At 46.2% G+C, this 23729-nt stretch overlaps 1 protein-coding gene across 8 annotated transcripts in view; it reads right to left on the bottom strand.

Moving 5' to 3' along the window:
- WNK2 (WNK lysine deficient protein kinase 2) overlaps positions 1-23729 on the bottom strand; it is a 142598-nt gene that overhangs the window by 6530 nt on the left and 112339 nt on the right. For 3 of the 8 annotated variants that reach the window (XM_045165135.1, XM_045165134.1, XM_045165140.1), the window contains 4 exons: positions 22953-23141; positions 22126-22224; positions 15202-15246; positions 13501-13760 (listed from right to left, as the gene is read on the bottom strand). In XM_045165135.1, the coding sequence (XP_045021070.1) occupies positions 13501-13760; positions 15202-15246; positions 22126-22224; positions 22953-23141 (593 nt within the window). The remainder of the gene's footprint in view (positions 1-13500; positions 13761-15201; positions 15247-22125; positions 22225-22952; positions 23142-23729) is intronic. The other 5 variants (XM_045165136.1, XM_045165137.1, XM_045165138.1 and 2 more) reach the window with 5 other exon arrangements.

The following is a 23729-nucleotide window of genomic DNA, read 5'->3' as shown; positions in this document are numbered from 1 at the left end:
TACTTCAGGCCTGGGGTCCAACATGCTGACCTTTACAGTATAGGAGTTCCAGAAGGATGTATGTCTTCTTCAGTGGTCTGAAAATCAACTGGACTTCGAGGAGGGTGAGAAACCTAGAAACCTAGACCCAAGCTTGTTACTCCCAGGAATGAAGTATAGGATGGTGTTCTGGAGAGTTTCGTGAAACTGCCTAGCATGTGCCCAGCCCCTCTACCTCTGGAGATTTCCCACCAGGTTGAAAGCTATCATTGCTAAGCAGAGTGTGTAGCTGGGGGTGGAGCTGGCTCAAACCTAACCCTGCATATAAATGGGGCAAGTACAGCCACTGCTGGTACTCAGAGGCAGCAGATCAGGAGCTGGTTGGAGCTGACTAGCCTGCTGGGACTGTCCCACTGTATACCCTGCCCCGCACCTGGTGCCCACTGCAGCCCTTTCTGCTCTGGCACTGTGCCTCCTGGGGCAAAGGTGCCATTTCTAGGAGAGGATAGAGCGCACACTTGGAGGGAAAGCAACCAGCTCGGATACCACCCCTGCTTCAGCACCTGGGGACAAGTCCCCACCCCTGATAGGGTAGTGATGACCACTCAGCATAGAAGAAGCTTCAGTTCACACTTGGCTATGGCTCTAGTCCCTCCATCTCCAGCCCCATCACCCACCAGGTGATACCAGACAGCACATCCTGGGGGGAGACATGACCCATCAGATCCACCTCTCACATCAAAACTGCTGAGCACAGGCAGACTGCACAAAGGTCTCCACATAAGTACAACACACCAAGACCAGGATAGGCAACAGTTTCACCTAATTTCATAGTAAGAGGAAATGTTAAACAAAGTGAGAAAACCAAAGAATGTCTTTCCAATGAAAGAACAATGACAAAACCACCAACGAGAACAGAGAGAATTTACCAGATAATGAGTTCAAAGCATTGGTAATAAGAATGTTAAACAAACTAGGGAAAAGAAAAGATGAACACAGAGAGAATTTTAACAAGGAACTAGAAAGTACAAAAACCAGTCAGAATTGAAGAATGAAATAACTAAAGTGAAAAACATACTAGAAAGAATTAAGAGAAGACTAAGTAATAGAGAAGAATGCATAAGTGATCTGGAAGACAGAATAATGGAAATCACCCAACCAGAATGGTAAAAAGATAAACAAATTTTTAAAATATGAGAACAGTTTAAGGAACCTCTGAGACAACATCAAGTATGCTAACATTCACATTATAGAGGTTCCAGAGAGAAGAGAGAGTGAAGAAGGTTGAAAATGTATTTAATGAAATTATGGCTGAAAATTTCCTGAACCTGAAGAAGGAAACAGATATCCAGGTATTCAGAGTATTCCAAACAAGATGAACTGAGAGATACAGACCAAAACGTATCATAGTTAAAATGGGAAAAGTTAAATTAAAGAGAAAAATTAAAGGTAGCCAGAGAAAAAGTCACATAAAGTCACATACAAAGGAATACCCATAAGTCTGTCAGCTGAATTTTCTGCAGAAACTTTGCAGGCCAAAAGGGAATGGCATGACATACTCAGAGTGGTAAAAGGGAAAAACCTACAACTAGGATTATTTCCAGCAAGACTATCATTCAGAATTGAAAGGGAAATAAAGAACTTCTCAAATAAGGAAAAACTAAAGGAGTTTATCCAGAGAAGGAGATGGCACCCCACTCCAGTACTCTTGCCTGGAAAATCCTATGGATGGAGGAGCCTGGTAGGCTGTAGTCCATGGGGTCGCTAAGAGTCAGACACGACTGAGCGACTTCCCTTTCAGTTTTCACTTTGATGCATTGGAGAAGGAAATGGCAACCCACTCCAGTGTTCTTGCCTGGAGAATCCCAGGGACGGGGGAGCCTGGTGGGCTGTCGTCTCTGGGGTCGCACAGAGTCGGACACGACTGAAGTGATTTAGCAGCAGCAGCAGTTATTAAGAATCCAGCTGTCAGTGCAGGGGTCATGGGTTTAATCCCTGGTCTAGGAAGATTCTACATGCCGTGGGGCTACTAAGCCCGTGTGCCACAACTACTGAGCCCACATGCTGCAAATCCTAAGCCAACATGCCTACAACTACTGAAGACTAAGTCTAGAGATTGAGCTCTGCAATGAAAGCAGTCGCTGCAATGAAAAGCCTGTGCACTGCAACTCGAGAGTGGACCCTGCTCACCACAACTAGAGAAAGCCTGCATGGAGCAATGAAGACACAGCATAGGCAAAAAGTAAATTAAAATAAAAATTTCAAAAGACATGCAGACTATTTTTCATGCAAATGAAATTGACAAGAAAGCTGGTATCAATACTTATATCTTACAGATAAGACTTTAAAGGAAAGTCCATAAAAAATAAAATGAATGGCATTATATAATGATATAGTGATCAATTTAAAAAAAAGAATATAACATTCATTAATATATATACATCCCATATCAAATCAGATCAGATCCGTTGCTCAGTTGTGTCCGACTCTTTGCGACCCCATGAATCGCAGCACGCCAGGCCTCCCTGTCCATCACCAACTCCCGGAGTTCACTGAGACCCACGTCCATTGAGTCAGTGATGTCATCCAGCCATCTCATCCTCTGTCGTCCCCTTCTCCTCCTGCCCACAATCCCTCCCAGCATCAGAGTCTTTTCCAATGAGTCAACTCTTCGCATGAGGTGGCCAAAGTACTGGAGTTTCAGCTTTAGCATCATTCCTTCCAAAGAAATCCCAGGGCTGATCTCCTTCAGAATGGACTGGTTGGAGCTCCTTGCAGTCCAAAGGACTCTCAAGAGTCTTCTCCAACACCACAGTTCAAAAGCATCAATTCTTCGGCACTCAGCTTTCTTCACAGTCCAACTCTCACATCCATACATGACCACAGGAAAAACCATAGCCTTGACTAGAAGAACCTTTGTTGGCAAAGTAATGTCTCTGCTTTTGAATATGCTATCTAGGTTGGTCATATAGGTGCAACTAAATTTATGGAAAACAAATATTAACATACATAAAAACAAGAAACTGACAATAATAGAAAAATAGTAGAAGAGTTTAACACTCCACTTACATCAAGGGACAGATTCATACAGATGGAAAATCAATAAGGAAACAGTGGTCTTAAATGACACACTAGACCAGATATACCTAATAGATATATATATAGGACATTCCATCCCAAAACAGCAGAATGCACATTCTTTTCAACTTCACATGGAAATGAGCTCCAGGATAGATCACATACTAGGCCACAAAACAAGTCTCAATAAATATAAGAACACTGAAATTACATCATATTTTTTCCCCCCAACCACAGCAGTGTGAAACTAGAAACCAATTACTGGAAGAAAAACACAAACACGTGGAGCCTAAATAACATGTCTTTAGAAGAAACAATGGGTCAGTGAAGAAATCAGAGAGGAAATCAGAAAAAAAGAGAAATAAAAACAAAAACACACCTTTGTATCACTGATATGATGCAGCAAAAGTAGATGTAATAGGGGAGATTATAACGATACATACATATCTGAGCATACAAGAAAAATCAAGCTATCTTCTACCTAAATGAATTAGAAAAAGAACAAAGCTCAAGTCAGCACAAGTAAAGAAATAATTAAGGCATTATTTAAAATAATATTTTTATTGATCTTTATTGAAAAATAATAAAGATCAGAGAGGAAATGAATAAAATAGAGATAAAAAATAGAAAAGATCAATGGAAGCAAGAGATGAGTTTTTAAAAGGATAAACAAAATTGATAAGCTTTTAGCTAGGCTCATTAAGAAAAAAAGAGAATCCACATAAGCAAAGTAAGATAGGAAAGAGAAGACTACAACCAATATCAGTGAAACACAATATTGTCAGAGAATATTACAGACAGTTATAGGCCAACAAACTGAACAACCTAGAAGGAATGGATAAAAATCTGAGAAACACAGAGTACTCAAAGACTGAATCAGAAAGAAAGAAACAAACTGAACAGATCAATAAGAAATTGAATTAGTGTTAAAAACAAACAAACAACCTCCCAGCAAACAAAAGTCCAGGAACAGATGGCTTCCCAGGGAAATTCTACCAAATATAATAAGAAGAGCTAACACCTAGCATCACAAACAATTCCAATAAATGAAGAGGAGGGAACACTCCCAAATTCATTCTACGAGGCTATTATTACCCTGATAAAATTTAGAAAAAGGCATTACCGAAAAAAGACAATTACTTCAGTATCTCTGATGAATATAGACACAAAAATCCTCAAAAATATTAGCAAACCAAATTCAACAATATATAAAAAGGATCATATACCATAACAAGTGTGATTTATTCCACAAATGCAAAGATGTTCAAAATCCACAAGTCAATCAGTGTGATACACCACATTAACAAAAGGATAAAAATCACATGATCATTTCAATAGACACAGGAAAAACATTTGACAAAATCCAACTTCCATTCATGATAAGGGCTCACAACAAAGTTGGTACAGAAAAAACATATTTCAACATAATAAAGGCCATTCATGACACGCTGACAGCTCACATACTCAGCTTTTTCCTCTAAAATCAGGAACAAGACAAGGATGCCCACTTTTGCCACTTTCAACATAGTACTGGCAGTCCTAGCCACAGCAATCAGATAAGAAAAAGAAATAAAAGGTATTCAAATTTGAAAGGAAAAAGTAAAAATGTCACTATTTGCAGATGACATATTATATATAGAAAATTCTAAAATCCCCCCAAAAAACTATGAGAACTAATTAATGAATCCAATAAAGTCATAGGATATAAGATTAAAAAACAGAAACCTATTGCTTTTCTAAACACTAATAATCAACTATCAGAAAGCAATAAAATAATCCCATTTAAAACTGCATCAAAGAGAATAAAATATCTAGGAATAAACTTAACCAAGGAGGCAAAAGGTCTATAATCTAAAGACTACAAAACTAAGGCAAAGGAAACAAAAATAAAAATAAACAAGTGGGAATTAATTAAACTTAAAAACTTTTGCACAGGTAAAGAAACCTGTGACCAAAAGAAAAGACAACCTACTGAAAGTCAGAAAATATTTGCAAATTATATGAATGATAAGGGGTTAATATCCAAAATAAATAAACAGCTCATACAACTCAATATAAACAAAACACCTTATTTTAAAAAAATAGGCAGAGGACTTGAATAGATATTTTTCAAAGGAAACATACAGATGACCAAAGGCACATGAAAAGATTTTCAACACTGGTAATCAGAGAAATGTAAGTCAATGCCACAAAGAGGTATCACCTTACACCTATCACAATAGCTATAACCAAAAAGATCACCAATAACAAATGTTGGCAAGGATATTGATAAAAGGGTACCCTAGTACACTGTTGATGGGAATGCAAATTGGTGGAGCCACTATGGAAAACATTATAGAGGTTTTTCAAAAAAACTGAAACTAGAAACACTATATGATCCAGCAACTCCATTCTTGGGTATGAATCAACAAAAAATGAAAACACTAATTTAAAAAGATACGTGTACCTCAACGCATGTTCACAGCAGCATTATGTACAACAGCCAAAATATGGAAACAACCTAAGAAACAGATGAATGGATGAAGATACGCGGTTTACATATATAATGGAATATTACTCAGCCATAAGAATGAAATTTTACCATTCGCATCAATATAGATGAAGCTGGGGAGTATTGTGCTTAGTGAAAAAAGTCAGAGAGAGAAAGACAAATACTGTGTCTGATCAGATATATGTGGAATCTAAAAAAAATGAACATAACAAAACAGATACAGATTCAAAGATATGCAGAAAATAAATTAGTGGCTACCAGTGGGAAGGTGGAGGGAGAGAGGGCAAGACAGTGGCTGGAGATTAAGAGGTATAAACCAATATGTATAAAATAAATAAGCTACAAAGATATATTGTACAGCACAGGGAATATAGCCAATATTTTATAATAATTTTAATGATATACATCTATAAAAATATTGAATCACAGTGCTGTACATTTGAAACTAATAAATAGTTTAAATCAACTATCAGTTCAGTTCAGTTCAGTTTAGTCACTCAATTGTGTCCGACTCTTTGCGACCCCATGAATCGCAGCACGCCAGGCCTCCCTGTCCATCACCAACTCCTGGAGTTTACTCAAACTCATGTCCATCGAGTCGGTGATGCCATCCAGCCATCTCATCTTCTGTTGTCCCCTTCTCCTCCTGCCCTCAATCCCTCCCAGCATCAGGGTCTTTTCCAATGAGTCAACTCTTCTCATGAGGTGGACAAAGTACCTGAGTTTCAGCTTTAGAATCAGTCCTTCCAATGAACACCCAGGACCAATCTCCTTTAGAATGGACTGGTTGGATCTCCTTGCAGTCCAAGGGACTCTCAAGAGTCTTCTCCAACACCACCGTTCAAAAGCATCAATTCTTCTGTGTTCAGCTTTCCTCACAGTCCAACTCTCACATCCATACATGACCACTGGAAAAACCATAGCCTTGACCAGACAGACCTTTGTTGGCAAAGTAACGTCTCTGCTTTTTAATATGCTATCTAGGTTGGTTGTAACCTTCCTTCCAAGGAGTAAGCGTCTTTTAATTTCATGGCTGCAATCACCATCTGCAGTGATTTTGGAGCCCCCCAAAATAAAGTCTGACACTGTTTCCACTGTTTCCCCATCTAATTCCCAAGAAGTGATGGGACAAGATGCCATGATCTTAGTTTTCTGAATGTTGAGCTTTAGGCCAACTTTTCCATTTTCCTCTTTCACTTTCATCAAGAGGATCTTTAGTTCCTCTTCACTTTCTGCCATAAGGGTGGTGTCATCTGCATATCTGAGGTTATTGATATTTTTCCCGGCAATCTTGATTCCAGCTTGTGCTTTTTCCAGCCTGGCGTTTCTCATGATGTACTCTGCATAGAAGTTAAATAAGCAGGGTGACAATAAACAGCCTTGACGTACTTCTTTTCCTATTTGGAACCAGTCTGTTGTTCCATGCCCAGTTCTGAGTGTTGCTTCCTGACATGCATATAGGTCAGGAAGGTCTGGTATTCCCATCTCTTTCAGAATTTTCCACAGTTTATTGTGATGCACATAGTCAGGTGGTCTGGTGGTCTGGTATTCCCATCTCTTTCAGAATTTTCCACAGTTTATTGTGATCCACACTGTCGAAGGCTTTGACACAGTCAATAAAGCAGAAATAGATGTTTTTCTGGAACTCTCTTGCTTTTTCCATGATCCAGCAGATGTTGGCAATTTGATCTCTGGTTCCTCTGCCTTTTCTAAATCCAGCTTCAACATCTGGAAGTTCACAGTTCATGTATTGCTGAAGCCTGGCTTGGAGAATTTTGAGCATTACTTTACGTGTGAGATGAGTGCAATTGTGTGGTAGTTTGAGCATTCTTTGGCATTGGAATGAAAACTGACCTTTTCCAGTCCTGTGGCCACTGCTGAGTTTTCCAAATTTGCTGGCATATTGAGTGCAGCACTTTGACAGCATCATCTTTCAGGATTTGAAATAGCTCAACTGTACTTCAATTAAAAAAATTTTTTTAAAGAAAGTAAAATGATGTGAAATAAAACTCCTGCGAGCTCATCCAAGATGGTGCAGCAGGAAGAGCTTGGGCTCACCCCCTCTCAGGAGTATACATACACAAAAAACTGCTGAGGAGCCATCAATAAAAAAGACTGAAAGTGGCCAAAAACGATATTCTACATCCAACGATATAAAGAATAAACAAAAACAAGATGGTAGGAAGGGTGTACTTGCAATATAATCAAATCCCATACACACTAGGTGGACTATCCACAAACTGGAGATTAATCACATCGCAGAAGTTCTCCCACATGAGTTAGAGCTCTGAGCCCCAAGTCAGGTTTTCCAGCCTGAGGCTCTGATAGCAGAGGGAGGAGCCCCTAAAGCACCTGGCTTTGAAGGCCAGCAGGGCTTGACTGCAAGAGCTTCACAGGAGCAACTGAACTGAACTAGGCCACAAAACAATGCTGCTGCTGCTAAGTCGCTTCAGTCGTGTCCGACTCTGTGCGACCCCATAGACGGCAGCCCACCAGGCTCCCCCATCCCTGGGATTCTCCAGGCAAGAACACTGGAGTGGGTTGCCATTTCCTTCTCCAATGCATGAAAGTGAAAAGTGAAAGGGAAGTTGCTCTGTCGTGTCCGACTCTAGCGACCCCATGGACTGCAGCCAACCAGGCTTCTCCGTCCATGGGATTTTCCAGGCAAAAGTACTGGAGTGGGGTGCCATTGCCTTCTCCACAAAACAATGCAGAAAGATATAAATCATACAAAGTATACTTTCTAACACAATGGATGAAATTAAAAAACTAGATGACTGGCATATATATACACACACACACATACATACATACATAGAAAGTAAATGACAAACTCAAACAACCAAATAGTCAAAGACATTATCACAAGGAAAACCAGAAAACACCTTCAGTTCAGCCACTCAGTTGGGTCTGACTCTTTGCAACCCCATGGACTGCAGCACACCAGGCCTCCCTGTCCATCACCAACTCCTGGAGTGTGCTCAAACTCATGTCCATTAAGCCAGTGATGCCATCCAACCATCTCATCCTCTGCTGTCCCCTTCTCCTCCTGCCTTCAATCTTTCCCAGCATCAGGGTCTTTTCAAATGAGTCAGTTCTTTGCATCATATGGCCAAAGTACTGGAGTTTCAGCTTCACCCCTTTCAATAAATATTCAGGACTGATTTCCTTTAGAATAGACTGGTTTGATCTCCTTGCAGTCCAAGTGACTCTCAAGAATATTCTCCAACACCACAGTTCAAAAGCATCAATTCTTTGGCACTCAGCTTTCTTTATGGTCCAATTCTCACATCCATAACATGACTACTGAAAAAACCTAGCTTTGAATATAAGGACATTTGTCAGCAAAGTAATGTCTCTGCTTTTTAATACGCTGTCTAGATTTGTCATAGTTTTTCTTCCAAAGAGCAAGTGTCTTTTAATTTCATGGCTGCAGTCACCATCTGCAGTGATTTTGGACCCCAAGAAAATAAACTCTGTCACTGTTGCCATTGTTTCACCATCTATTTGCCATGACGTGACAGTACTGGATGCCATGATCTTAGTTTTTTGAATGCTGAGTTTTAAGCCAGCTTTTTCACTATCCTCTTTCACTTTCATCAAGAGGCTCTTCTGTTCCTCTTCACTTTCTGTCATAAGGCTGGTGTCATCTGCGTATCTGAGGTTATTGATATTCCTCCCTGCAATGTTGATTCCAGCTTATGCTTCATCCAGTCTGGCATTTTGCATGATGTATTCTGCATATAGGTTAAATAAGCAGGGTGACAATACACAGCCTTGATGTACTCCTTTCTCAATTTGGAACCAGTCTGTTGTTCCAGGTCCAGTTCTAACTGTTGCTTCTTGACCTGCATACAGAGTTCTCAGGAGGCAGGTCAGGTGGTCTGGTATTCCCATCTCTTTCAGAATTTTCCAGTTTGTTGTGATCCACACAGTCAAAGGCTTTGGCATAGTCAATAAAACAGAAGTAGATGTTTTTCTGGAATTCCCTTGCTTTTTCAATGATCTAACGGATGTTGGTAATTTGATCTCTGGTTCCTCTGCCTTTTCTAAATCCAGCTTCAACATCTGGAAGTTCACAGCTCATGTATTGTTGAAGCCTGGCTTGGAGAATTTTGAGCATTACTTTACTAGCATGTGATATGAGTGCAATTGTGTGGTAGTTTGAGCATTCTTTGGCATTGCCCTTCTTAGGGATTGGAATGAAAACTGACCTTTTCCAGTCCTGTGGCCACTGACGAGTTTTCCAAATTTGCTAGCATTTTGAATGCAGCACTTTAACAGCATCATCTAATTCCTAGGTTGTATGATCCTCATTTTATGGATGAAGAAGCTGGAGTTTTGAAAAATTGAATCACCCTATACAAGTCTGTGGGAGAAGGCAATGGCACCCCATTCCAGTACTCTTGCCTGGAAAATCCCATGGATGGAGGAGCCTGGTAGGCTGCAGTCCATGGGGTCGCTAAGAGTCGGACACGACTGAGCGTCTTCACTTTATTTTTTCACTTTCATGCATTGGAGAAGGAAATGGCAACCCACTCCAGTGTTCTTGCCTGGAGAATCCCAGGGATGGGGGAGCCTGGTGGGCTGCCGTCTCTGGAGTCGCACAGCGTCAGACACGACTGAAGCGACCTAGCAGAGCAGAAATAGAATAGTGGTTACCAGTGGCTGGATAACCAGAGTTACCAGAAAGAGGGATTGGATAGTTGTTCCTTACTGAGTAGTTTCTGTCTGGGATAATAAAAAAGTTCTAGAAATGGATAGTCATGAATAGTTAAGAAAAAAACCAAAACCTTATTAAGAATCACAGGTATCTGAACAACACAATCAGCAGAGCTGATCAACAGGACTTCGCCCAGCACAGAGAGTTGATGTGGTGGAGTCCGAACAGAAAAGTAGAGACTAGCCTGCCCGAGGCTTGGGTGCAGACCCTGCAGCACCTTGGGGCCAGGTTATAAGCTCTCAATTCTGTCCCAGAATAATGGAGCATAGATTTGAGGAGTTTAATGGAGGTGCACTGTCAGGAGGGTGCTACAGAAGAGGAACAGAGGAAGTCCAGACAGGGAGTGTGGATATGAGACGGAATCAAAGAGGATGACCTCAAGCACCTGTGGAGCAGGACCAAGACTGACAACTTGGGTCAAAAATCCAGTCCCAGCAAGCTTTAAGGAACTGAAAACACACGAAATTTGTTCTCTTACCACAGTGCATTTAGGCTAAAAAAAAAAAAAAACAAAAACTAACAAAAAGATTAATAAATATATTTGTGTCCAACTCTTTGCAATCCCACAGACTGTAGCATGCCAGGCTCTTCTGTCCACGGGATTTCCCAGGCAAGAATACTGGAGTGGGTTGCCATTCCCTTCTCCAGGGGATCTTCCTGACCCAAGATTGAACCTGAGTCTCCTGCTTGGCAGGCACGTAGTCTTTACCACCTGAGAAGACCCTAATAACTATATTACCTCAGTTAATTACTGTATTACCTAAAATCACCATAGAAACTATAAAATATTTGAACAGAAGGCTAAAGAAAATGCTATATATCAAAATCTTTGGAATGCAGCTAGTATCAGTAGAAGGAATTTTATAGCCTGAGTACCTATATTAAAAAAGAAGAAAGGCTCAAAATCAATGCGCTTTATATCTCAAGAAACTTTCTACAAAAAAGTAACCCAAAGATAGAAGAAATAATAAAAGGAAGAAACTAATGAAACATACAATAAAGAATTATCATCAAAGTGATGTGTTCTTTGAAAAGGCTAATAAAATTTATAAACCCAGAGAAATCACCATTATCAGGAATGAAAACAAGACATCACTGCAAATCCTGCAAACTATGAAGAAAAGATATTATAAGCAACTTTATGCCAATTAATTGGAGAACTGAGATAAATTTAGAGATGTACCAATTGTTAGAAAAGCAGAATTTAACAGAAAGAATAGAAAACCTAAATGGTACTAAAACTGTAAAGGAAATGAAATCCATAATGGAAACCTTACCCTCAAGGGATGGAGAGAAATGTGACAAATACATACAAGCAAAACGCCAATCACAGCTCACAGGTAGAGGGTACCTGCGAGTTCACTGAAGAATTTTCAATCTTTTGTACATTTGAAACTTTTGAACCCTCCCACCCTCAAAAACATAAAATAAAAGGCCATCATCAAAAAATCTACAAACAATAAATGCTGGGAAGAGAAGGTTGGGAGAAATGTAAATAGGTACAGCCACTGTGGGCTTCCCTTGTGGCTCAGCTGGTAAAGAATCCGACTGCAATGCGGGAGACCTGGGTTTCAATCCCTGGGTTAGGAAGATCCCCTGGAGAAGGGGAAGGCTGCCCACTCCAGTATTCTGGCCTAGAGAATTCCATGGACTGTATAGTCCGTGGGGTCACAAAGAGTCGGACATGACTGAGCAACTTTCACTTCACTTCATAGCCACTGTAGAGAACAGTATGGAGGCTTCTCAAAAAACTAAAAATAGAGCTACAATATGATCCTGTAATCCCTCTCCTGGGCATGTATACAGACAAAAACATGGCCCCAAAGGATACACCCACCCCAGTGTTCATTGTAGCACTGTTTACAATAGGCAAGACATGGAAGCAACATACGTGCCCATGGACAGATGAATAAAGATGAGGTACCCATATACAGTGGAACATTACTTAGCCATTAAAAAGAATGAAATAGTGCCTTTTGGAGCAACATGGATGGTCTTAAAGACTGTCATACTGAATGAAGTAAGTCAGACCAAGCAAGACAAATATGGTAAAATATCAGTACTTTATGCAAAATCTTAAAAAAAAAAAAAGATAAAGATAAACTTATTTACAAAGCAGAAACAAACTCACAGACTTGAACGAGCTTATAGTTACTGCGGGGAAGGATGGGGGAAGGAACAGTGAGGGAGTCTGGGACTGACACGTACATACTGCTATATTTAAAATGGACCGAGACTTCCCTGGTAGTCCAGTGACTAAGAATCCGCCTTCTAATGCAGGGGATGTGAGTTCCACCCCTGGTTGGGGAAGATCCCACATGCTGCAGGGCCACTAAGCCTGCACATTGCAACTACTGAGCTCACACACTCTAGAGGCTGCATGCCACAACTAGGGAGCCTGTGCGCCAAACAACAGAAACCCCACACCACAACTAGAGAGAAGCTCCCATGCACAAGTAGAGAAAGCCTGTGTGCAACAAAGAGCCCATGGGCCACAGTGAAGACTGAGCGCAGCCCCCTCCCCCACCAAAAAATGGATAACCAATATAGCACAGGGAACTTTGTTCAGTATTATGAAACAATCTAAATGGGAAAAAATTTTTTGAAAAAAGAACAGATACATGTGTATGTATAACTGAAACACTTTGCTGTACCCTTGAAACTAAGACCACATTATTAATCAACCACATTCCAATATAAAATAAAAAGTTTAAAAAAAAAAACAAACAGAATAAAATAAAATCTCCTGGCCCAGATGGCTCCACCAGTAAACTTTGCTAAACATTTCAGGGAGAAATAACATAATCTTGCACAAACTCCCCCAGGAGACTGAAAAAGAGGGAATACTCCTTCAATGTAGGTTTTGAAGTCAGCAGTCCTGATCCAGGAACAAATCACACAACAGAACCAAAGACAGCAGCTCCTCACTTCTGCCCTACATGTTCTGGGCACACCTGAGCTAAAACACAACAAGAGGTATTCCCCTGGGTATGTCATGCAGCCCACGCCCACTTTACCAGCTTGGGTTCTGATGGAAGACTTTGAAGGTGGGGCCACCAGGACAAAGCCATACCTGCAAGCTGCTGGCCAGTCCCACCTAGGCACTGCCCAGCACTGGGTCGGGGCCTACTGCTCCGCTGAGATCTGGAGTCATGGCTTCACTCCCATTCCGTCCCCTGGACTCTGGGCAAATCCACCCCCCTTCACCCCCCGACCATGCCCCACTTACAGCCCGTGCCTCGCCAGAGGCCAGGGGCCAGCCTGCTGTGGCCTCCATGTCATGCAATTTCTGTGTCTGCTTCAACTGGTTGAGTGACGGCTTTAGTTGTGTGGCCCCGACCGTCTTGCTTGTCCACTCGTCCACCAGCTTGTGCAGGTCATCCGTGAAGGTGCCTTTCTTGTTGTTGCTGTTGTTCACCTGCGCCTGGATGTGCAGGGCAGGTTGGGGGCCCGGCTCAGGGCCCGGGACCAGGCTGCTGGTGGAGGACCCTGGGGAGCACACACAGGCCAGGGTTGGTGACACCGCCCGCCAGCACCACTGGCCGGCTGCAGTCATTTAAACAATGGTCTTGCTTAAGCCAGGCAACACCTTGCTTCAGGAGATGGTCTGCATTTGGGGGTCCATGCAGTTTTAGACACAGTGGAGTGATCTCAGGCTACAGGGCTTTGCCAGGCAGCCATCACCCATCTCAATAGTCAGGGGACAGGATCCCAGCTGCTGGCAGCTTTATGCAGTATACCTTCTGTGCCCACACTGCCCAGGACCACCAGACCTCCGTGTGAGGGAGTTCAGAAAACTGCCGGTACAGCTGGACACAAACTAAGGGCAAAGTCCTCCAGCTTCTGCACTCTAAGTTCTAACATGAGTATTCAGAGGAGACTCAACAATACTTTGGGCAGAGTGCTTAGCAGCTGCCAATATCCTTCCAGCAAAGGGAAAACGCTTGCAATAGGTTGGACTGCTGTTACCGTGAACGATAATGATTTGGTGATCTGGAATTTAAGACACAGAAACCATGCCTCTCCTTACCAGAGCATGTAATAATAATGTGTACAAACACCCAGAGCCTTGGTGCCAACTAAAGGGCTGATGCCTTTAGAAGGAGGCCCAGATGCCCACAGAAGGCCTGGGGCTGTGGCTTAGGTGAAGCTGGACAAAGGTGAGCACACCTGGGCGCTTTACTCAAAGATCTTTTTTAAGGACCAAAATAGGACTTTTAAACTTTTTAAAATTGTGTCCCTTTCCTCCTCCAGTACATAACTTCTGGTTGGCAATTTTGGATAAGCCAATTTTTAAATTTTCTGCACTAAATAAATAACCTAATGACCATCTCTTCAAACAAGTCATTGCAAAACATAATTTACTTTAGAGGCTAGCAATGAAAAAGCACAGACACAAACAGTTAAACATTAGTGATGAGATTTTACACATGTTGCTATTTCTACATGAACATTTCAGCCCAAAAAGAAAAACAGAAAAATTTTAAAAATTAAAAAAAACAAGAGGCATGAGATGAGAGCAGTGGGCGGCCCAGGTAAACTGATACCCATTTTGTCCCGGCATCTCTCCTCTGTGGGGGCACTCATCTTTAGCACTTGAAGGAAATACTCATTCCTACGGTTTTGGAAAAGGAGCCAATTAATGATTGGTAATACATGGACGTTTCGGAGAAGGAAAGCCAGTTAGATGTGAACTGGCGAGAATGCACAAACTCTAGGAGCCACGGAGGCTTGAAAGTGTGCCGAGGGCGGCTATCTCGCCAGGTGGAGGTCCAGCAGCACCCACGGAGGGTGGGCACAGAGCGGGTCCACACCCGCCTACCCGCTGGGCCCTCGGCTCCCAGTCCAGCTGTGGAAACCCTGATGCGCACTAGCCACAATAAAGCCCATGCGATGGAAGCGGACAAGGGGTAAAAAACCCGATAATTACGACTGCTGTGCTCTTTGCCTAGACAGAGACGCTTCAAGGCAGACCCTGCAAGGGAAGAAGAAATGACACAAGACCACAGGGTTAGGCAGGACAGCACACAGGGGGACAAGCCACCACACTCTAAGCAAAAGTCATCAGTGTGCGAGGAGGAGCAAAGGCCAGCAGTTCAGAAAGAAGGGACCAGCCTCCTGGGCTAACTGGGAGGCCCCCAAGTCAGTGTGGAGGTTCACACGAGCTTCGCCGAGGGGCGGAGGTGCAGGGCCAAGCCCCAAGCTTCAGGTAGAAGTGTGTGTGTCTGTAGAAGCATATTCCAAAAAAAGAAAAAAAAAGAAAAAGAGAGAAAGAGAGATAAAGAAAGAAAGAAAAAAAAAATTAAAAAAAAAAAAAAGCAAAGCACACTGCTTGGCTTTCAAATGTAAGGGTTTTTGGGAGTCCTGCTGGTTGAGGCAGGATGCCCACTAAAAGTCAGCCAGGAGAGCTCTCAATGGAGCACAGCCTGGCCCTGCCTGGCATAAGGCTCATGGGCAGTTTTCCAAGTGCAAAAAGATACATTGTTTTGCAGATTTGAGGCCAATCCCAGATCTTGGGCTGCCCTGAACAGGCCAGTGGTGAGTGTGGAGGGGGAAATATGAGGAGCCCTGTCTACAGAGGCCAGAGGGAAGCTGACCCTCATTCTCGGTAACACGGCTGCCTCATTGGGTATTCCCTGTCCATGGGGCAGGGTGAGAGGCCTCCTTACTGCACCATCACTAAGAGCTCTCAGACCCCGTGCTCCCAGAGGCTGCCTGTGCTAAGACAGATGGGCAGTGACTTTAGTGTTTGGAATTGACAATTAGTGCCCACTTGGAGGGCAGTTGAGCTGGCCGAAAGGGGCTGCCACACCCGGCTTACCCTGTGGCATTCCAGGCAGCCGAGCAGGCAAAGGTGGGATGGTCAAGGATGGCTCAGGTGCTCCCAAGGTCACTCAGCAAGGCCACACTAGCGTGGAGGGTCTGTTTGTGCTCCTGCCCACAGCCCCTCCCCTGGAGCACGATTTCCTACACACCCCCAATCTCCCAAGAGTGCCCACCACAGCACCATTCCCAGCCCCCTCACTACGGAAGACAAGACACTGCTTCCTGTATTTGGGGACAGGGGCAAAGGCTTATTAGGGAAAAGCTGTACTCATTGGCTTAGAAACCTAGCTCACACTGAGCTGCACTTATTTTGGTTCATCCTGTTGTGTTTGCTGAGGCTGACTTGGTAAAAAGGGAGGTGATATTCAGTTGGGGTCTATAATGAGAATAAAACGGAACTGGGCCAGGCAGGAGCAATCCAGACTGATTCTCAGTGGGAACTCTGAAAAGTTTTTGCTGGTCTGTGTCCTGAGATGGACTAGCTGGAAGCACAAAGCCCTTTAGGGGTTCCAAGGTACAAAGGGAGGAGGGTTCTGGGCTCTGTGACTGTGCATGTGAACACAGATTTCCTAGTCAAGATCCCAGGGTTGTACTGTCCTCTGAACCACAGCAGTCCCCTACAGACGACCCTGGGACCTGGGACTAAGTACTCTTCCAGGTCCCTGCAGTCTAACCATAACAGGTTCTTTCAAAAGGCTGCTCTTTGCCTGCCTGGCAGCTCCTAGTGTTGCTAGAGCTCTGCATTCAGAGCTGTCTCTTATCACCCTCATGGGAAAGAGAACACACCAGCCAGCCATAGAAGTCGCCTGCTAGAGGGAGTCTGTACCTGCGATTAGCCTGAAATCAGGGCTCCAGACCGATCTTTCTGGTTACCCAGGCAGGGTCAAAGCCATCAGACACCAGGACACCATGCTCAGAGCCAGAAAGCAATACCAACCCACACCCCCACTGGACACAGCCTAAGGGATGGAGCATAGCTCCTGGCCATCCATGCCCTGGCTGAGCACGGGCCCTGAGATGACCAGAGCCTGGTCAGCTCCCAGCCCTTAGGGTAGATCTTTAATACAAACAAACCAGATTTGGATCCTTCCACACAGGTCACACTGTCTGGCTCTACAAAACCATAGCTGAGCAGGCATCATGTGGCTAACAAGTCCACACTCACTCCAGAGCCCTGTCCATCCTCAAGTGACCCCTTGAATCTCGTCCCCTGTGTCTGTTCCCTGGCCTGAGTCCTGCTCTAAACACACACCATGCAGACAGCATCTGATGAACAAGTCCCTACCCAGCCCTGCTGAACCCACACTGTGCTAGTATATACATTCGAGTTCCTGCCTACAGAGCAGGAAGGAACAAGGCAGCTGCAAGGAACATCAAGCTACAAGGGAGCAATGCAAGGGCAGGCCTGCACAGAACCCACAAAGGGCCCACATGGGACACACCAGGGGCCCACCTGCGGCCCACAGGATACCTACATGGGACCCACACAGGCCTATAGGAAGCCGACATCAGGCGCACATGGGGAATAATGGTTTTAACCAGCCCCACCCCCTGGTTTTCCATGAAGAAAGAGTCCTCCCCATAGCACTTCCATCCTTAGCCAAGGCTTGGCAAAAGCCAGCTTAGCAACCTCAGAAATACTCCAAGAAGATGGGCAGATGGGCACATGGGCAGATGCTAGGGATCTGGGGCTTGGCAGCCTCTCCCAGCTACTGAGAAAACTGTTCTTCCTAGACTGCAAAGGAGCAACACACTGGATGACCGAACATCTCGTCCTGGTGCAGCTCGTGTCTGCAGGACCCCCCACAGCCAGGCCAGGAGTCTCAGGCATCGCCCAGGCCTGCATGCAATGAGGCCCCGCACCCCACTTGCCCCTACATTCACTTTGGCATGGAAACAGAGGCGGCTCCTGGTATGGTTGGCCAGCCCTGTCAGGCACCCGATGGTGTTTAGACCCTTGGAGTGCCAGAAGGACACCTCAAATCCCAGGATACATGATGCAGGCAAACTGCTCAAGAGGCGGGCCAGGGCAGCCCCCATCACATCTGCCCGGGCCAGGCCCTGCAGCCACTATCACACCTGCAGTTTATCAAGCTTCAAATACGAAGCTCACAAGGAAATGGGGACAACAGCCTCAGTGCAGACCAGCCAGGGGCCTCCCCGCTCCCCCCATGGCAAGAGGCGAGTCCGCCGGTCAGCCCTGCACCTGAGAGTGGCATCACGTGCTCTCTTCTGGCACAGGAGACACACGGGACACAGAGACAAAACATCATCCTGGGCGTCTCTGTAGCAAGCCACCTAGATCCCAGCACGGAGCTGAAACTTTTCTGGGAAGCATGTGCAGGGAGGAAGGGTGTGTCTCAGCTCTACCCTAGGGTGACTCCACCCTGAACGGCACAGGGCCTACCCTTAGGACAGTTCATCCTGAATGCCCGTAGTGTAGGCTGGGGCTTCGTGAGTCCCCACAGGGAGGGGCGAGAATAGTCCCGGGTGAGGGAAGAACCTGGGGGGCTGCACTGCGGCACCTAGCGGTCCCAGAGACAAACTGGCTACAGTGTGGACGACATCCGGCCTGCTGCTGATGGACATGTGAGAAGAACACAGCAGACCTCACTGTTCGTGTGCACAAAGAAAGGTTTGGCCCGCGCCCGTCTCTGTTCCGATGAAGACCGGGGGCGGGGTGGGGTGGGGGGCAGGGAGGACCAATGGGTCTGACCATAGCTTCTGACTAACAGGACACAACCACTTTCTGAACATGGCCTCACACCCCTGACTCCAAGCTTCCTTGAAGCCTCCACTGGCTGCAAGGAGGGCTCTGTGCCCAGAGCCTCACTCCCAAGTCTGCCCTTCCGTGAGTGCCAGCTCGCCTACGGCTCTGAGGGCTGGCCTGTTCTGGCGCCCACCCTACGGCAGCACCCAGGCTTCACCCTCCCCTGGCTCTCCATCCTGGACATGGCTGCTTCGCCACCTCGAGTTACCTCCCCACCTCCCGAAGCTGCCTGCAGCTCCACCCCAGGTGCCCCCACCCATCTCCAACCCCTCTTATCTTCTCCACGCTTCATAGAAGCTGGGACCTTCTTTGTGTACTTCAAAGTTTAACACAGGGTTTATTTTCCTAGAGTTCTGTCTCCTGTACAAACTGAAAACCTTCTCTTGGCTTTACCTCCAGCTCTGGGCTGGACCAGTTGCCCCCGCAACCCCAGAGCCACAGCCCTCAGCACCCAAGCTCGAGCTCCCTCTGCCCTTGCAGCCAACCCAAAGTCCCCCTGACTCTCAGCCTTCAGGGGCTGAAGCCAGCCCTAAATATTTCCCTCTGGTCTCTCACTGAGGCATGTGCTCAGCCTCTTCTCAGAGCACAAAGCTCCGTGGTCACCCAGAAACCGGCAGACTACAGGTCCAAGAGAACCCCCTGCAGGGCTCAGGAAATGCTAGCGCACGTGGGACAGGATGGGGAGTCCTGGGGTATCCCACCCCGTTAGAGTGGTAGTGGCAGGGGCACAGGCTCAGCTGGAGGCTGCAGTGAGCGGGTCCAGGGCAGGAACCCACAGTACACCCTCCAGACCAGCAACCTCAGAGCATGTGGGGGCCACACTGTGGCCCAAAGAGTAGGAGCTCAGCCATGCTGCTGCTGCTGCTGCTAAGTCGCTTCAGTCGTGTCCGACTCTATGCAACCCCATAGATGGCAGCCCACCAGGCTCCCCCGTCCCTGGGATTCTCCAGGCAAGAACACTGGAGTGGGTTGCCATTTCCTTCTCCAATGCATGAAAGTGAAAAGTGAAAGTGAAGATGCTCAGTCGTGTCTGACTCTTTGCGGCCCCATGGACTGCAGCCTACCAGGCTCCTCCGTCCACGGGATTTTCCAGGCAAGAGTACTGAAGTGGGGTGCCATTGCCTTCTCTGAGCTTAGCCATGGTATGCCTAAAAGGGCCACTGCGTGCAAAAAGGCAGCATTATTGGATTCACAGCATCAGAGGAAATAAAGCCTTATAGGCCAGCATGTACCACCACCTAAAATCAATCTACGTAGGCCAGCTCCCCGTTTGCCACCAAGCCTTGTCACACACATTTCTTACTTCCTAGCCACACACACAAGCAGTGTGGTTAGGGGAAGACATATTCTCATCCCTTGAAAACTGAAAGTGGTAAAGTGAAGAATTCTATCTGATCCTGATTCTTTGTCCCTACTGATCCTCAAACAATTTTTTTTTATCTTGAAACAATAATTAGAACTGATTCAAATGTGTTCTTTTTAATGGCTGAGTAAAGAACACGTGTATACCTGTGGTGGATTCATGTTGATATATGGCAAAACCAATACAATATTGTAAAGTTAAAAAATAAAATTAAAAAAAAAAACACAAAACAATAATTAATAATGATATAAATGAAGACCCTTAAAAAAAAGTAAAACCACCTGAGTAGAAAGGTAGCCTGGCAATGACCTCAGGGGCCACATGGTACTCTTCACTCCCACTTTTACCCCAAATGCCCTGCTCTAATCTGCTTCCCACGCCTGGCTGGCCACCCTCAAGCAGTGATACACACACTTGTCCGACTAGGAGATGCCTGGAGATGCCTAGAGGTGTGGGTGCCCTCACCACAGCTTCCCAGGTGAGAGCCAGGCACACACAGGCAGAATAAAGAGGACTAGTGGGTGATGCGCGAGGTGAGCAGGGAGCCAGGATGCATGCAGGCCTCCCAGCCCCCTACCCAACTTGGCAACTAACCTGCAGACCCAAGACACCTAAACAGAAACAGGGTGAGGGGGCTGTTAGCAGACAAGGAGCACTGGGCAGTTCCTGAGCATTTCTACAGTCTTATGCCTCTGACCTGTCCCTCCAGGGTAGGGTGCCAAAGTCACTCTGATGGGGATGGACACTGAACGCTGATGGATGCCTGCCATGGATGTGGCCTCAGATCCCAACAAGCACAATGTATCTTTGTTGTACGAGCAAAAGCCAGAGGCCCTAAACCAGCATGTACAATCCAATGGGTAAAAAGCTTAACACTTCTGTTGAAAAACAAAAACCTGAAAACCTCACAGCTTCTGAATCATTGGCCAATTGGTCTGAGGGATGAAAACGATTTTGGACAGCCTGAGCAGATGCGCCATTCCTGGACATGGAGTCCCTGGGTGCTAGCAGTGTGTTCCAGGGAGGCAGATGATGACTGGGACTTGAGTTTTGATTTAGCACAGCTTTGGGGAACTGAATAATTGACTTCATCTCTGAGGTCGGTGAGATGAGAGGGAAATACACCAAGTAAAGTGCTCCAGCTAGAGAGAAGGCCAGGAGGGGACGGGCTCACACAGAGAGGTACAGCAGGAGGCTTGGAATCAAATCTCTCAGGGTCAGAGATTCCTGACGTGACAAGAATGGAGGGGGTGCTGGGGCATCCTAGCTGGAGCACGTTCTCTCAGCATTTCCACATGCAGGGAGTGGGGCAGTGGGTTAACAGTACTGGATGTTGTGATACGGCCCTTGTACAGAAGTTACACCCTCCAGTGACCTTCTAGAACTGTCTCGGCTCGCTACATGCATGTCTTCAGAGTCCAGACACGTGTGAAACACACCATGCGTCTAGAGAAGGCCGGGGTTGTCTTTTTGTTGTCGCTGGAACTGGGGACAGCGGACGTGTAAATCTGCCACGATTGCAACAGAAATAAAACTACGTCCAACATAAAAAAAAGAAAAAAGGAAAAAAAAAAAAAACACACTAAACAAACAAGTGACAAAAGAAATGCAGAGCACCCTGGGGCCTGGGGCAGAGCGCCAGAGGCTGGGAGTGGGCAAGCCACTGAACATGCTTTTGGTGTCCAGGCATGAGCCAGCCAAGAGCATGCACTGGCGCTTTCTGGGGCTAGAAGGGTGGGCATGGGCGGGGTTCCATTTTTTGTATCAAGTACATGATTTCAATGGGGGTGGGGTAAGGTGTCCTACAAAATGTATGGAAGATAATGAAGACAGGGAGGGGCAGGGGAGAAACCAAGGGCCAGGAGGTGATAAAATACAAAAGAACAAATACAGACAGATGGACACAGACACGGGTCCACTGAGGAATCGAGCGCGAGGTTTGCTACTAGACTTATAGGTCACTCTCTCAGACGTTGGGTGGTAAACCGTCCAGCCTGCAAATGAATATAGAGGGAAGAAAACAAAGAGACAGGCATCAAGTACAGTCTCTGGGATTCCTCCTACACACCACCAGCCACATCAGCCTCTTCACTTAGCATCCACGGCTCCACCTAGCCCAGCCCAGAGGACCACAGCCACTGATCACATAATGGAAAGGAGGCAATGTTGGAGCGGAAGAGAAGCGGACCCCAGGAGAGCGTGCGGGGCAGGGTGGGGGGTGGGCACCGGCAGTGGTCACCACGACTTCTCTGGAGAGAGATGGTGGGGGTGGAGCACCTCATCGCGTAGCTGCTGCATCCACGGCAGCGGTGACGAGCATTTCCTCCTCAAGGCCAATCTCCCAGCTCGAGAGCTGTGCCCTCGTCCCCCCAACTGGCCCTCCTGACGGAAGGACCCATGTTTAGTGGGGAGTGGGGGAGGGTGGGGGTGGGCCAGTGCCTGGGAACCGGCGCAGAGCACACAGCAGATGCCACATCTGACCTCTCAGTGGTCCTGGCGCCTTCCCCAGGCCGGCTCTTGCCAAGCGCACCTCCCTCTGAGCCGCTTACAGCAAGACTTGATGATGGGCAGGCCATCCACTTTTCTCATTCAAAATCTACATCTAACGTTTCTTTTTCCTTAAGCGGCTGTCGGCAGCCTTGGCCGCAGCTCATGTCCCCTCTATGCCACACGGGCCCTATGAGGCTAGCACATGCTCGGAGACGGGCGAGCTGGGAATCACCTGGGCCGTGCGCTCCGCCTCCATCACTGGCCAAGCCGGAGCAGATGTCTGCAGACAGGGAGGCCCGCACGGAGCAAGGCTGCTGAGTCTGAACTGCCTTCCCACATGGGTCTGAAGCTGCTGTGGGCCCTGCCCCAGCTTGGGCAGGGTCCTTAGCAGGTGGGGCTCTGCTGCAGTCTGACAAGTGACCTGGGTTGGGGGGAGAAGGGGTGACAGGCACGATGAGGCACCACAGGACAGACCAGCCAGCTCAGGCCATGTCTATCCTCCCTGCTCTTTGCTGGGTGACCTTGGGGAAGCTGAGTCCCTACAGGCAATGGGTACATTGCTGGATCACCCATGTGCAGTTGTCAGGAAGATTGAAGAAAATGACCACTGTTTCCACTGGTGCTAACCTACGTTGTGCAAACGCTGTGAAAGGACCACGGCCCGTCTGCAGATGTACACGTGGGCTCAAAGGGGACCTGTGGATTTCCTCACTCTCTGAAGTCTTGTGTTAGCTTTAGGAATTGATAATGGAATTCATATAATTTTGGGTAATCCTAGAAATTCTTGGGTGTGTATCCTGCAGGTTACCTGCAACATGGAGAGGGAAGGCTTAAGGTCAGCTCACTGCTGGCTTCCCACCTGGTGCATTTAGGGCTTTCAGCTCACTGGGTCCCCACCCCAGAGTGTGGGGGCTTGCGGTGTGTACTCTTAGTGCCTGGGCATTGTGGTTAAAGGCAGGGGAGCAGGGAGGGTCCCTATCATCCTCTCCCTCCCCCAAGGCAACTCTCA

Source organism: Bubalus bubalis, chromosome 3 (assembly GCF_019923935.1).
Source record: "Bubalus bubalis isolate 160015118507 breed Murrah chromosome 3, NDDB_SH_1, whole genome shotgun sequence".
NCBI classification, from domain to species: domain Eukaryota; kingdom Metazoa; phylum Chordata; class Mammalia; order Artiodactyla; family Bovidae; genus Bubalus; species Bubalus bubalis.
This window is presented reverse-complemented; position numbering and strand designations above follow the sequence as displayed.